This window comes from Microcaecilia unicolor, chromosome 5, assembly GCF_901765095.1.
Source record: "Microcaecilia unicolor chromosome 5, aMicUni1.1, whole genome shotgun sequence".
NCBI lineage: Eukaryota > Metazoa > Chordata > Amphibia > Gymnophiona > Siphonopidae > Microcaecilia > Microcaecilia unicolor.
This window is the reverse complement of record NC_044035.1, coordinates 218127305-218143484: the sequence shown is the minus strand read 5'-3', so window position 1 is coordinate 218143484 and position 16180 is coordinate 218127305. Positions and strand designations below refer to the sequence as shown.

Sequence of the window (16180 nt, the reverse complement as noted above, 5' to 3'; positions counted from 1 at the left end):
CAGTTCGCCAGCAAGCCCCCCCCCCAAAACAAATACAGACACAAGATCCACCCCCTGAAAGCAAAATCAACCCCCCCTGCAAGCCACTCACCCACCTCCCTCTCAACCCCGCTCCCACACACACAACACACCCTCTCAGCTCGCCAGCAATGACCCACTACCCCACAAAAAAGCAGGCAAAAGCTCCACACCCCTGCAAGCCACTCACAGCCTCAGTCACAAACCCCCTCCCACAGACACGACACACCCTCACATGTTGCCAGCAAGCCCCCCCCCCCCCCAAAAAAAACCAGGCACAAGATCCACCCCCCTGCAAGCCACTCGCTGCCTCACTCACAACCCCCCTCCCACACGCACACGACACACCCTCCCAGCACACAAACACACAATGAACCAAACCACTCGCCGCGTCCCTCTCAACCCACCTCCCTGACACAAGACACACCTCCCAGCTCACCAACAGCGCTATCTCCACCCCCACTTCCTCCCACTTTGCCAGCACGGGACACCCCCCAACCCCCCCCCCCCCTAAAAAAAACCCTGAACAGCACCACAATAATGCCAGCCACCAACACGGCCAAAACGCAACCCCCTGCCCCCCCAAGCAACGCTGACCCTCTCCAAACACCATGCCACACTCTTTCCATTCAGCACCACCGGACCCCCTTCCCCCCCTGTCATTGTGAGACATACACACAAAAACACAAACACTCGTCCCCAACCTCCCAGTCAGCCACACACTCTATGAACTACACACACAAACTAACTCTCTCTGTGAGACACACACAGACACAGTCTCACATACACAATCTATCTATGTGACACACATGATCTTTCACTCTCTCACACACACAACCACCGACCCCCTCCCTCCCAAAACAACGCTAACAAACACATACATACAATGATGCGGAACACTGGAACTCGGAGAGAGGGCAGGGAGGACGACCCTGGAAGTCGGAGAGAGGGAAGGGACGACCCTGGAACTCGGAGGGAGGGGGGACGATCCTGGAACTCGGAGGGCGGGAGGGAGGGGGGACGACCCTGGAACTCGGAGGGAGGGAGGAGGCGACCCTGGAGCTTGGAGGGAGAGAGGGACCCTGGAGCTTGGAGGGAGGGAGGGGACGACCCTGGAACTCGGAGGGAGGGAGGGGATGACCATGGAACTCTGAGGGAGGGAGGGGAGACACTGGAACTGGGAGGGAGGGGGGCCCACGGCACTCACTCTCATTCTCACACACACGCTCTCTCACAGACACACTCACACCCAGTCTCTCACTCTCTCTGTCACACACACACACACTCGCACATTCACTCTCTCTTTCACACAGTCACTCTCACACACACTCTCTCAAACATACACACTCCGAGGAAAACCTTGCTAGCGCCCGCTTCATTGGTTTCAGAAACGGGCCTTTTTTCCTAGTTATTCTATAATGGCATCTGTGCCAAGCTGCGGGAAAAAGGGCCCTGCGCTAGCATTGGGGCCATTTTTCCCACACGCCAGGGCCCTTTTTACCACAGTGGGTAAAAAGACCCCAAACACATGTGGTCATGTGGTAAGAGAACTCTTACCGCATGGCCATGCGGTGGGGAGCCCTTATCGCCACCCATTGAAGTGGCGATAAGGGCTCCCGCGCTAACCCGGTTACTGCTGCGCAACCAATTTCCGGGGGTTTTGTTTTTCCCCAGAAATGGAGCATGCTCAGGGCGGGACTACTGCCAGTAGCCTCGTTGGGCCCGCATTGGGCTTACCGCCGCTCTGTAAAAGGGCCCCTAAGTGACTTGCCCAAGATCACAAGGAGTAGCAGTGGGATTTGAACTGAGCTTCCTTGGTTGTCTGCTCAGTGCTTTAAGCACTAGGCTACTCCACTCAGATTAAAGTGTGCATATTGTGGAATGATGCAGTAAGGGGTAGGTTGTTTTCAGATAGTACTTTTGCATGGATAAATGGTTTTTGAAAATTGCCTCCTATGTAGAAGTGAAGAGGGTCCCATATGATGGCAAGTCATTCAGACCTTCCTGCATATACTTAGTAAGAGCACGAATATAGCGCTACAGTATTCTAAGGAAGCGATCTGTGCCAAGCTTCATTGATAACATCCCTAATATATGTGGACTGGTATCCCGTTGTCCTTAGAAACCACCTGTTAGAAATAAGCAACTCTGCTTTCTTAGCTATAATACCTAAGAAGGTGATGAAGTCCATTACTTTTTTAAACTATATAGAATCCTCCTCCAAATAATCAATTCTGTGAAGGAAAACCTGATTTTACAATGAGAAAAAGAAATATGAATAATGCCTATATGCTTCCTTTTTTATATATTACAGGCTACTTACTGGTAGGAAGATACACACACAGCAAGAGGCATTAGAGGTGAGTGAGTGAATGAATGCTTTGTGAAAATGTCACATAATGTTTTATGTTCTATTATAGACTGATCAGGTTTCTCAGCTATGAGGAATACAAATCGAATACTGAGTGTGATTGGAGAGAGAGTAAGGATTCTAAAATTGATGTAATCTATCTGGAGACAAATGACCTGACCAAAAATAGCTCACTTGTAGCACAGACAGCTTCCCAGAAGCTGGGAGAGGGGCTAAAGTACTGTCTGCCTATGGAATTGGAAAAGAAAGTCTATGTAATATAGAGAACTTCAGTAGGTGGCTCAAAACCTGGCGTCAATGAAAAGGTTTTAGATACATAGAAAAATGGGACAATATAAGGAAAAATAAAAGGCTATGCTGTAATGATGGGCTACATCTTTCTGTGGCAGGAAAGAGAATCTTTAGTGAGAAATTCCAGACAATATATCTAGGCATCTAAACTAGTAAGTGGAGTTGGCAAACAGAAGCAGGTAAGTTCAGGAAGTCACCCCAGCAAAAGAGTGACAGCAGTAAGGAAAATAATAAAATAAGATGATGAAAAAGTGAGGAAAACATAGAAGGAGAAGTCCAATCTAAAAAAGTTAATTAAAATCTTAAGTCAGTACTGTGGTTTCTTAAATCAGTACCGTGGTTTCCAATAGCGGTCCATAGCACAATACGCATCCTTGGTATCCTCCTAGACACTAGTCTCTCTTTCAAGCCTCAAATCGCACAGTTTGTTCAGCGTTCCTTCTATAAACTCCAACTTATTCGCTGTATCCACTCTCTGATCTGTCCTTCTGCCCTCATGATCAGCCAGTTAAACTATCACAACTCACTCTATAAGTGACTCAGGCTTAAAGAACTACGTCGACTTCAAATTGTACAAAACATTGCTATGAGGTTAATTCTTAACATTAGAAAACTCAACCATGGTCAACATAACCCGAAGGAGGCAAGATGGCGACAGGGAGGGAGCGTTGAGAAGACGCTCTTCTCCACTTATCTTAATTTCCTTCTGAACTTTTTCCTAAGATGCCAAAGAAAAGAGGCAGGCAGAGAGTGATTCCTGCGGCTGCTGTTCTGCCATCGGTTGGCACGTTGGAGCGTTTCTTTGGCTCAGGAATTATGTCGGGTGCTGGAGCTCCGCTTACGGAGAGAGCAGGGGAAGGAGAACCACCCCGAACAATGGTCAGCCCCTCCCATGCCGGCAGACACGCCGAGAAGGGACCGGGAAACCCCTAGTACCCAAGAGGCGAAGGGGTTTACCGGCACGGGACCCAACTCGAATGGAGCTCTGCTGAGAGAGAACGCACAAGCAGTGCTGGAAACAATGGAAGGGAAAATCCTGACGGGAGATCAACTGGTGAAGGCAACGGGGCCGATAGAAGGAACCATATATGCAGATTCATCAAGTAAGTCTTTATTGAGGGAGAAACCAGACAATATAACCTTGGAAGCCATTTGGGAGGCTCTAAAGAAACTGGAAACTTTGTTCTCACAGCAATTTTCCTCATTTGTTGATCAGTCTCAGACCGTATTTAAATAAAATACCTGTATTAGATGGAAAGTTACAAATGTTGGATAAATCAACGGAGAATAATATGAAAGAAATACCAACACTCTCAACAGGTACAAGCCACTTTAATAAAAGAAAATCAATACCTTCAGAACAAAATAGAAATATTGGAAAACGCACAAAGGTCTAACACTCTTAGATTGATAAACTTTCCAAAACAGGCTATGATAGCCCTGTTAATAACTTTTAAAAGATATTTAAATGAGGTTCTGAAGATTCTAGAAAATGCATATCCTCCTATATCAAAAATATATTACCTGTTACCATATTTTTAAAAAGGAGAAAGGACAATTGGAGGATCCAGGAACAGAAATACCATTTGATACCTTGGAACTGAACTTAACACAAGTTATAGAAGATGATAACTTAGGCTTAATACCATCAACCTTAATAGTCTCTTTTGTATTACAACCAGACAGAGATTGGATTCTTAAGCAATATTTCATACATAGAGAACAACTTTTTTTTGACTTATAAAATAAGAATATATCCGGATATCTCTAAAGCAACCCAAAAACGCCGTAAAGAATTTCTTAAATTACACCCAAAGGTACAACAGTTGGGCGCTCTTTTCTGGTTAAATTTCCCATGCAAATGTGTTGTAAAATTAAATTCTGTAAAATATGTGTTTTTTGACCCTAAGCAATTTAATGTTTTTTTTTGGACGAACATCACAAAATAGCTTCCACATGGAAATCACAATCTTGCAGATTTCTACATGTAGGTAGTGCCACTTTTACAAACCTATATGTATAAATGCCAATTGTTTATATATTAAGACTGCAATCTGGGGTTTTTTTTGTTGTTTTTGCATTTTGGGGGGTGGAAATTAACCCTGGGGATTAAGGAGAATTATGCCCTTTATACTTCCAGTAAAGCCCTTACGGAAATGAACGCTTTTTACAAATTTGAGCTGGTGTAAAAACTGCAGTGGAGAAATGTTTTTGTACATGAATTCCTATTCATATGTAGATTTTTGGCCTCTTTAAGCCACACACAGACCACAATGCCCCTGTGAAATCTCTGCATGGTGTAGATCTCCATATGTAAACTGTGGCTTTCTAAAACTGCCATTTACACATGTATGTGATCTATAGTGTAAATACCATTATTTACACGTAGAGATGCTTTTGTTGTTGTGTTATCTTTCTTTGCTGGAGTAGGTAATGGACATGCTTCATGACATGGGACCAGAAACCGTGGTGATCACTAGCTCAGACTTGCCAGCCCCATTAGGAAGTGATTACTTGATTGCCCTTGGAAGTCAGAAGAAATGTGAGTACCTATCGCATCTTAGCTGATGATCTAGCTTTTCAGACATCTTTCTCTAGTTTTTAGGTTATCTCCAGCTTAAGATTGCCTTAGAGATATTACAGTTGAGCAGTGACCCAACTGCACCTTTATTCTGCTTAAAGCATGCATTCTCTGCTGCATATAATGTGTGTTTTTGTAAATTCTTGTGATGTGTTTTTTGTTGCACGTGATGAATGTTTTAATAGGTGTTCCATGAGAAGATATAATGTATTTTTGTTGATGTGTAGTCTTTGCTAGAGGAACTGCATCTAGAGTGGTGAATGGTGAATATGTAAAGAATTTCTGCCTGATAATTAAATATGGAAGTCTACATTTAGGGAAAACACCAGCTTCTGCTGATAAAATAAAACTAGATGTTCAGTTCTAGTACTAGGATACCAGCTAGTAGTGAATATCTGTTCTCAGTGCTGACCCGCAAATGCTATCCAGTTAGCAACCGTATTCTGACTATTAATTGGCTAGGTAACCTGATAAAGTTGGGACAGCATTTTTGCTGTCATGACTTTGGGGTAGATGCACTAAGGTCCTCGGAAGAGCCCTTCCCTTACCGATTCCATAGCGAATCGGTAGGGAACGGCTATGCATTCTCTATTCCCTCAGAAGCCAGTCGGCCGGTCGAACATGTGCAGAGCAGCCAAGCGTTATGCTGGCTGCTCTGCGCATGCCAAATACATCCAAAAAGGACGTCCCTGATGACGTCCGCCTTTTCCGCTTTGCCTGTGGCCGTCCCTGCACCTCCCTGTATCGCCCGGGAAAGGAAGACACTGCACTGCTCACCCCCTCCATGGCCTGCTGCAGGAAGGCTTCGATGTGGCTCGGGTTCCTCCCTTCCGTGATCTTAGCAGCAGAGCGCAGTTGAGGACGTCCACGTCTTTGACACCCGTCCATCTTCCACCCCTAGGTCTCTCTCAGCCAATCACAGCGTGTTTAGCTCAGCTAAACGCGCTGTGATTGGCTGAGAGACCTCCAGGTCTCTCTCAGCTGAGCTAAACGGGATCATGCAGTGAAGGATGTCCAAAAAGGACGTCTTTTTGGAGTGGGTTTTTTTGTTATTATAATAATAAGTGAAGGACGTCCAAAAAGGACATCCCTGACAACATTTTTTTTCTTCCGATTCTTTCCTTTGCCCCAAAGAGAGGTGTAGACCTCCCGTTAGGTTTTCCACGGTAAGGGGATCGGAAAACGGTAGTGCATCTCATTATAATAGCCTTGCAACGGTAGTGCAGCTCATTATAATAGCCTTTGGATCATTTCCATTCCGTTTTCGTTAGCTGCTACCGTGACAGGAAAATGCCCTTTTGTGCATGTCCCTGTTTACTACTTGCACGTTAAACTGGCTAGAATCAGTTTAAAACCAGGTTGCTGGCTCGTTAACTTTAGTGCATCTAGCCCTTTATCTGGTTAGCTATCTGATTTGCAGTCTGCATATGGTTGCTAAACAGGATAATCTGGCTCCTCCAACAGCCTGGCATTGTTCAGATAGTTATCTAAGAGCAGCACACTTTATATTTAATTTAATTGAAGAGTACCCCATACAACCACTTCTTATACAGAAACTACAACAAAGACACTTTCATGTCACAAGGACTTTTTCAGTAGCATACAAAAAATACTTGGCATGCAGTTTTTTTTTATTATATATACATTGTAGCAAAGTACATACAGATACTTACCTAAAGAATATTTTGACAGACTCCAGGAAGTCCATATTAAGAACGTTATGTCCAAATAGTTCAATTCTTCTTTAACTCTGTGTTGGTGAAGTTCACTTTTCAAATATCCAATGCTATAAGCATACAAAGTGGTGAAGATATGCGACACATCCCAGATGAATCCACAGTCACTCATTGACGGTAACCAAGTTCTTTTCCCAAAAAACAACTCCATCCTATGGTAACTGTTGTTTGTCATTAAGATCGCAACTGCAATCCTTAGCCATTACTGACTGGAACAAATCCTGGGTGTTATTTTGTTTTTTTTTTTCTTTCAATAATTTTTATTGTTAAACAACAGAATAAACATTACTTCCTTAATTCACAGTAGACATTTGACTATTTCTTCTCTGATACACAATTCTATACTTCTCTCACTTTACACCTTTTCTTTTGTCCATCATCTGTAAATCTATAATTGAACATTGACAAACTTTAATTTTTCATTTCCCCTCCCCCCCCACCCCTACCCCTCCCCCCCCACCCCCCCATCAAACGCCTATTACTAACTCACTTGGGTCATTGCTCTAATATGTTTCCAGAGTTCATCTTGCCTGTTATAAATTCCCAACCGTTTATCAGTTAATTTCTCCATCTCCTCAATTAGAGAAAGTTTTAGAGTCCAGTCTTGCTCTGTTGGTGCCGCTTGCTGTTTCCACAACCGAGCAATGACACTCTTTGCAGCTGTCAAGCACATCCTCTTCAAACGTCTTTGCCATTTGACTCCTCGTCTGTTCCCCAGGCCCAGCAGGCACCATTGAGGCTCACACAAAAAGTTTTTGCCTGTATGGGCAGTTATCTTTGCCGTTATAGATTGCCAATACATTTGTAATTTCCCACAGGACCACCAGATATGCAAAAAAGTTCCCACATCTGTTGAACATCTCCAACAATACTGGGAGGCCCCTGGAAACATCATATGTAGTCTATATGGGGTAAAATACCATCTCGAGAGTACCTTGAAGGCATTTTCTTTCAATAACACGCATGTTGATGCTTTATTGACCTCCGAGATAATGGCCTTCCATTCATGAACTGTCAATTCCTTTTCCAAATCTCTTTCCCATTTAGTCATATATAAACATTTTTCAAAACTCCCTCCCCTTATAAATTTATATAACCGGGATATAACTCCCTTCATTGTTCCCAGTGAGCCCCACATGTTTTCTAAGACTTCATAGTCCTCTGGATCGTTTCTCAACCATCCTTGTGTGTAAATGTAATGTTGAACCTGTAAGTAGAAGAATCTGTCCCTGTCCATAACCCCATAGTCTTCCTTGAGTTCTGTGAACAATCTCATTTTCCCATCTTCCAATAAATCTCGAAACCTCAATATGCCCCTCTCAGCCCACCTCTTTGCTACCGGATTTCCCAACCCCACTCTAAAAGTAGGTTCCCCTTGAATATACGCGTATGTAGATGTTTTTCTAGTTTTCCAGAAGCGTGTCCTAAGGGAACCCCATAGTGCCAACAAGTGCCCAACAAACGGATTGGTAGTAAGCCTGCCAATAGTAGGATAAGCAGAAGATGCCCATATTACTGACTGCAGGCTATGCTGCTGCACCATCTCCTGATCCATGTGTGCCACCACTGACCATTTCTCCTGACCCCACAGGGATATAAGTTTCATTTGTGCTGCCCAGTAATACCATTCGAGGTTAGGAACCCCTCTCCCACCCAACTCTGTCGAACGCCAGAGCAGCTTCCTGCTAAGCCTGGGGGCCTTCCCTCCCCAAACAAACTTCACTATAGCCTGTTGTAGGGTTCTCAGTTCCCTCCCAGGGATTGCTACCGGTAATGTTTGAAACAAGAACAAAAGTCTGGGCAATACGTTCATCCTAATCGATGCTATCCTGCCCCACCATGACAACCACTTTCCCGTCCAACCCTCCATGTCTTTGCGTATTTGCCGGAATAACGGTATATAATTTAGCTGATATATCTGAGAAATCTGAGCTGGTATTTGGACTCCTAAATATTTAATTTTATCCCTCCTTAATTTAAAAGGAAAGTTTCGAGAGAGCTCCTCCATCCTAGGTTGTGCTATGGATACCCCAATCATGTCAGATTTATCATAGTTTATCTGAAAACCCGAGAGCCTACCAAACTCCTTCAGTTCTGCCATCAATATAGGAAGATGCAGCCCCGGGTTATTTACAAAAAATAAGACATCATCAGCAAATAATGCCAATTTGTGTTCAGAGCCACCTATCATTATTCCTGGAATGTCAACCGATTCACGCACCCTCTGAGCTAAGGGCTCAATCGAGAGTGCGAACAGTAACGGTGACAGCGGACACCCCTGTCTGGTACCCCGTTCAATCTGGAAAACAGATGTATACCCCCCATTTACTTTGATTCTTGCCACTGGTTTCTCATATAGTCGTTGTATCCATCCTATCAAACCCTGGCCAAACCCTAGATGTTCTAGAACTTCCCATAAATAAGGCCAGTCCACCCTGTCAAACGCTTTATCTGCGTCCGTACTCAAAAGGGCCACTGGAATCCCCCTCTGTTGGGCTACCCACATCACATGTAAGGTGCGTCTAATATTATCCGCTACCTGCCGCCCCATGACAAACCCTGATTGATCAGTATGAATCAATGAAGGCAGGACCTTTCCTAACCGATCAGCAACTACTTTAGATAGAATCTTAATATCTAGATTTATTAGTGATATGGGGCGATAGGAGGCACATACCGCCGGGTCTCTACCTGGTTTCAAAAGCACGGAGATCCCCGCTTCATGCATACTCCCCGGCAATGATTGGCCAGCCAGGCATGCATTCCCAACCCTCAACAACATGGGCCCCACCTCCCCTACAAAAGTCTTATAAAACCGAGCAGAATACCCATCCAGGCCGGGCGCCTTCCCTCCCTGGAGACCCTTAATCACCCTTTGGATCTCTTCAAGGCGAAATGGGGCCTCTAACTGATTGCGTTCCAAACTTGATAACCTTGGGAGATGCAGCTTTCCTAAACCCCTCCTGATTTCTTCCCCCCCTGCCCCCCTCTCACTGCTGTATAACTTCTGATAAAATTTTTCAAACTGATCCCTGATTTCTCCATCTCTATAGTACATCTTATCGCCCGCCCCTTTTATTTTTGTTATTGTGTGGCTCCTTTGTCTCTGCCTCAAAAGATGAGCCAACATCCGTCCAGATTTGTTTCCAAATTCATAAAACTTCTGTTGGAGTCTTGTATGTAAAAACTCCACGTGTTCCACCTGCAGTTTCTCTAATTCTGCTCTACACTGTCTTAATTCTTTCAGGACTATCCCAGAGCCTCCCTCTTGGTGACAACATTCTAATTTCACTAATCGTGCCCGGAGGTCCAACTCCCTCTTCTCTCGTAGCCTCTTTTTCCGGGCTCCCCATTTGATGAAGTGACCCCTCACCACTGCCTTTAGGGCATCCCACAATGTGCCATCCAAAACCTCGCCAGTGTCATTCACCAACATATAATTCTGAATGACCCGACGAATGTCATCCCGCACCCCACTATCCCCAAGAATCGATTCGTTTAATCTCCAAAAGAGTTGGCGCCTTTCCTCAGTCAAACCTTTGAGCTCAAGCTCCACGGGGGCATGGTCAGAGGTGGAAATGGACCCAACATGTGAATCAACCACCTGATCCCACAACTGGCGGCTACACCATACCATATCGATTCTTGTGTAAGTATTCTGAGAATGAGAAAAGAAGGTATAGGACCGCTGGCCTGGGTGTCTCAGCCTCCATACATCCACTAAGTCTAAGTCAGAGACAAGTGATTTTAACTGTGTACAGTGTGCTGGGGACTTATCCATCAGCCCCTTTGAATGATCCATTAATGTCATGCTAGTATTAAAGTCCCCACCCAGGACCATCCCCCCTTTCTGGAACTGGGAGAGCTCCTTATGAATCCGAGTAAAAAATTCTCCTTGTCCTGAGTTGGGGGCGTATATATTTACTATGGTCACCTCCTTGCCATACAGCTGACCCCTAATCGCCAGGCACCTTCCCAAAGTATCCCTATATGTTTCTTCTATGACCAGTGGGATGTGTCTACGGATGTAAATCACTAATCCTCCCACCTTGCCCCCTCTAGCATCACAGTGTGAGATACAGTCGCTGTACCCCCTATGTTTAAGTAGGTGTAAATCCCTCTTCTGAATGTGTGTTTCCTGCAATAATATAATATCCCACTTAAGTTTCTGCAATTCTCTATGTATCAAATTTCTCTTCTGTGGAGAGTTCATACCATTAACATTCCATGACCCAATGTGAAGACCCTTGATCCCCTTCCCTCCCCCCCCTCTCCCCCCCTGCTGGACTGAGCCATTAGCCGCCAGCCGCTAGTAATGAGGAAATCACTCCCCGCCGGAGCTCATCGCCCTCTTCCCCCCCAACAACATTTCCCGGTCCCCTCCCCCCATATTTCACAGATTTTACTGAGTTCCCAGAGCCCTTTCAAACAATAAATAGACATCCTGTAACAACTCCAGAACAATCCCCCCAACTGCATAACATCTTTTTCTTAACAAAACCCCATGAAACCTTTGAGGTAACTGAAATCCTGAGTATCTCTCGTGTCCATTCAAGGTACTTTCTCCTCTGTTGATAGCTGTGAAGTATTCTCTCTTCGTGGGCGCACTTTATGCCAGGATGACTCTTTTTTTATCTTTGCTGTTATACTTGATCTCCCCTCCGAAGCTGCCGGAGGCAGATTTGTATATCCCAGCTCTGTAAGTACCTTCCAAGCCTCTCCCAGCGTAACCACTCGTCTGGTGATACCTTCCGCTGTAAACTGGAGGCCAAAAGGGAAGATCCATCTATATCTGAAATTAGACTGCTGGAGATATGTGGTTAAGTCTTTGAATTCTCTACGCCTCTGAAGAGTGCCCAGCGCTAAGTCTTGAAACACCAGAATTTTTTTATTGTCCCAGAGTAACTCCCCCTGGGATCTGGCTTTCTTCCAGATCTTGTCTTTGATAGTATAGTCTTTAAAGCATACAACAATGTCCCTGGGTTGCTGGTCTCTCCTGGGCCCCAGACTTCGATGTACCCGATCAAATCTTATTTCAGACTCCTCCATATTAGTCTGCCCCTCAGAATTTATATCCAATATTCTGGCACAAATTTCACGAATCACCTGTGCACAGTCTTTATTCTGGTCCGTTTCCGGGACCCCTTTGAATCTCAAATTATTCCTTCTGGAGCGATTTTCCAGATCTTCCACCTGTAATTGCAATTTTGCTTTTTCAGCTTGCACGATCGTGAGAGCAGTACGCAGGCCCTCCATTTCTCCCTCCACGTGCTCCAGCCCTTCTTCCACCTGCTCCACCCGTCCTCCAATCTCTCTCACCTCTTTTTGGATATCTGTGACCGCCTCACGGATAGTTTTCCGAACCGCCGACATTTCAGCCTTTAAGGCTTTAAACCACCTCGCTACCTCTTGTTTAGTCAGCTCGGTATCACTTTCTAGTTGATCTGTTGGGTCCTCCGTTTCGGAGCCAGAATCCGCGGCGGCCATTTTGTTGTGAGCTTTCTGCTGGGAGCGGCTCGTGTTCGCCGCCTCGTTTTTCTGTGCCGCGGCGAACTTGAATTTTTCCAGCCGCTTTCGTGTCGCCATTACTTCTCTATATCTTTCACCTCAAAACCACCAATCTCGGGGGTTAGGGAACCAGGAAATAGCGCTTATTTCTTCACTGCCCCGACGGAGCTCTGGATTCAGGCTTCCATCCCCGACGGTGACGTCACTTCCTCTCTTGGGTGTTATTTTGTTACAGAAAATTTTTTTGCAGTAGCCTATTTTCTTAAAACCACAAAGGCGTTTCCTTAACTCATGCAGAGTTTTGCAAATTGCTTAGTCAGAAGGAACCGCTACAGCATAAAACAACACAAGACAAACACTCAGCATAAGCTAAAGACACTCCAGCCATCCTATATAATAATTCTCACCTCCAACGTTCTAATGTGCCTGGGACCATGGCTTCCTCGGAGGTGGTCTGCTAGGCAGTTTAGAATGCACTGCATCAGTGATGTCACTGACAGCTGATTCCAAGGCAAGGGGAGGCTACTCCTCCCCCTGCCTGGGAAACAGCTGTCAGTGCCCCCCCTCGGCGCAACACCCAAGCCCCTGCCCTGCAAAACCGCGAGCCAAGCAGGGGGAGGAGTAAGCGTGTTTCCCTACTCCTCCCCTGCCTACCAATCAGCTCTCAGTGCTCCCCCCTCGGCGCAACAGCCAAGCCCCTCCGCCCCGGCGCAACACCCAAGCCCCTACCCCCCCCCCCCCAACGCATCACCCAAGACCCTCCCCCCGGCGCGTCACTGGACATGGGTGGCTGCAGGGGGGGCAGGGAAGAGAGGTGGGTCGCTGGACATGGGTGGCTACAGGGGGGGCAAGGGGAAAGGAGAGGAGGGTCGTTGGACATGGGTGCCTGCAGGGGGAGAGGAGGTTTGCTGGACATGGGTGGCTGCAGGGGGGGCAGGGGGAGAGGAGGGCTGCTGCACATGCATGGCTGCAGGGGCAGAGGAGGGTTGGTGGGGAGGGGGTTCTGAGACCAAATGGGTGGCTGCAGGGGGGCAGGGGAGACAGGAAGGACACTGCGGGGGGGGGGGGGGGATTACCTTGCTAGCGCCCGTTTCATTGCCTACCGAAACGGGCCTTTTATACTAGTATTAAATAAACTTATACATAACACATTTTAACATTTTAAAACATTTTTCATATCTCCTGCCTGTTGCGGCCATCACTCCCAGAAGGACCCCAACTCCAGAATGCAATGTGATGTATATGGGATTGCTCAGATAGTGCCAAGTCAGAGGAAATATACAACAGCATTGTCTGGGTGATGCTGCTGAATATCCCTCTCACCGATACTTATCCAGTTAGCAGCATCTGCTAACCGGATAAGTGCTTTTGAAAATCTACTCTTTTGTTCTTTGCTGTCAGTGCAACCTATAAAGTATATTTTTAAAGGTCTACATGTGGTATATTCATTTCTTTAAGTGCTGTATTTTGTTATGTACAGTGATGCAGCTTAGCTGGAGGAACTGCATGTAATCTGTAGTTTTGTTTGTTTTTGGGGGCCTATGCCTTCCTTTCATCCTTCAGCTAACGTGAACGGCACCATAATGACAGAGAGAATTCGCATGGAGATACCCAAGGTGGATGCTGTTTTTGTTGGCACAGGAGATTTGTTTGCTGCCATGCTCCTTGCCTGGACTCATCAATATCCTAATAACCTTAAGGTGAGGTAAATTCCAAGAATTTGATAATTTGTAGGTAGATTACTGTTTTGGAAAAACAAAGTATGATCTGGGACCCTATTGGTCAGTATTTAAACCCCATGGTCAATGTGTTTTGTTTTGTTTTTTTTAAAATATCAGCTGTGATGTTTAAATAGATTACATATGTTCAGCGCTGGAGAACACTGACAGGCAGCCTCTATCCATATAGCTGTATGGTTTAATTTAGGACAGCCTTTTTGCTGTCCTAAATTAAATCACACAGCTGTCTGAATAGCAGCTGTATATTGCCAACTATCCATGGACTTAGGTGGAATACCCCGCTGATATTCAGTTAGATCAGTGCTTTTGAATATTGGGGCCCAAGTTTATTCTTTTCTCATATAGTTAAGGTAGGTAGAGCCTTGGTTCCTGACTCCTTTCTGAGATAGGTGTTGTAAGAACTAGAATTCTTTTTTCCAGGATTCTAAACCCCTTGTTCAATTAATTTAACAAAACAGTGTGTCTCAATATCGTAACATAGATGATGGCAGATAAGGACCAATTGGCAAACCCAAAGTGTCTAATTGATCATGACTAGATAGCTTAAGCTAAGGATATAGCCCACTGTCTGCTGTACAAGCATGACAGTCTGCAGTGTTTCCTACCCAAGTCAGTTGTGTTGTCTTTCCATTTCTAGATAAAGTATACGAGTTTCTATATTGAATGAAAACTAACAGCATCTGCTACCCATATGTCTCTCATCCCTGCTGTTATCACTGTCTTCCATATATGTTCCAAGTAAGCTTAAATTCTGTCATAGTATTGGTTTCTCCCATCTCTTTTGGTATGTTGTTCCTGACATATATCACCCTTACAGCAAACAAGTATTCCCTGTGAGCCATCTTTCCTCCATCTTAAATCATTACCCCTTGCCCTTGAATATCTTTTTGGTATGGAAAATTGCACTTTTCTGTAATTTATTAAATTCACTGTTTGAATACTTTTTACATACTCTTGTACTGCCTTTTTTCCAGGAAGTATATTTTGAATGTCTTCAGTCTTTCTAAAATTGGGTGTGCATTTCAGAACTACCATTTTAGTAGGCCTTCACTGAACTGATTCCACCCTCTCAATGACTTTGGCAAGAAATGGAACCAAACACAGTGCTCAAGATGTTGGTTTCAAACAAGGAGGTTTGAGAACAGGAGATGGCATGATGTCAGAAAGCTGAAGCTAGTCTCCACCCAAGGAGGTTTTATTTCTCCCTAATGCAGCTGCCTCCATCTTGGTACACCCAAAACAATTAAATTGATAGGGTGACAAGCTTTGCCTACTGGCTTCAGCCCACAGAGTGAGCCAGATAGGCTCATGCTATCTCCTGTTATCAAACGGTCTCTGTATTACCTCCATTTTCTTGGTGATAGTTCCTCATGTTTTGTTGCTTTATTTCACAGATTGGTAACCTTCAATATTCATTTGAGATTATTACTTCTAGATTTCTTTCCTGCTTTAACATTTGCTAATTCTTGTCCTCCTAATTAATTAAGTGGCTCAGGTTCTGGGCCTGTGATGAAGCCCTAGGGATAACTGACCAGCTGAGCCCAGGTTTAGAACACAAAAGGAATGTCTATATTACCTTCACAGACTTCAACAGCATATTTATTTATTTATTTATTTTTGCATTTGATAGACTGCTCTTCATTATGACAGACAGCAAAGTAGTGTACAGCAAAACAAATATTGCAGTAATAAAAGAAACATAAGTATTTAACACAATATATTAACCAAAAAATACATAGGCAGCGGGAACAAGGAGATTTGCTAGTTTTTGCAAGACTGAAAGATAATGAGAATGGCTATGTGGAAGAGTGATGAGGGTAAAGCGAACGTGCTAAACAATTACTTTGCCCTATGTACCATTTATTACAGGGGCACTTGATACCATAGACAACTTGAGTGGTGTTACAATCTGTTGAGGATCTCAGGTAAAATGTCC

General features: G+C 44.8%; 1 protein-coding gene across 4 annotated transcripts in view; it reads left to right on the top strand.

Moving 5' to 3' along the window:
- PDXK (pyridoxal kinase) overlaps positions 1 to 16180 on the top strand; it is a 282079-nt gene that overhangs the window by 170511 nt on the left and 95388 nt on the right. For 2 of the 4 annotated variants that reach the window (XM_030203777.1, XM_030203778.1), the window contains exons 7-10: positions 2333 to 2378; positions 5111 to 5222; positions 14069 to 14205; positions 16114 to 16169. In XM_030203777.1, coding sequence (XP_030059637.1) covers positions 2333 to 2378; positions 5111 to 5222; positions 14069 to 14205; positions 16114 to 16131 — 313 coding nt within the window. In that variant the 3' untranslated portion in view covers positions 16132 to 16169. The remainder of the gene's footprint in view (positions 1 to 2332; positions 2379 to 5110; positions 5223 to 14068; positions 14206 to 16113; positions 16170 to 16180) is intronic. The other 2 variants (XM_030203776.1, XM_030203775.1) reach the window with 1 other exon arrangement.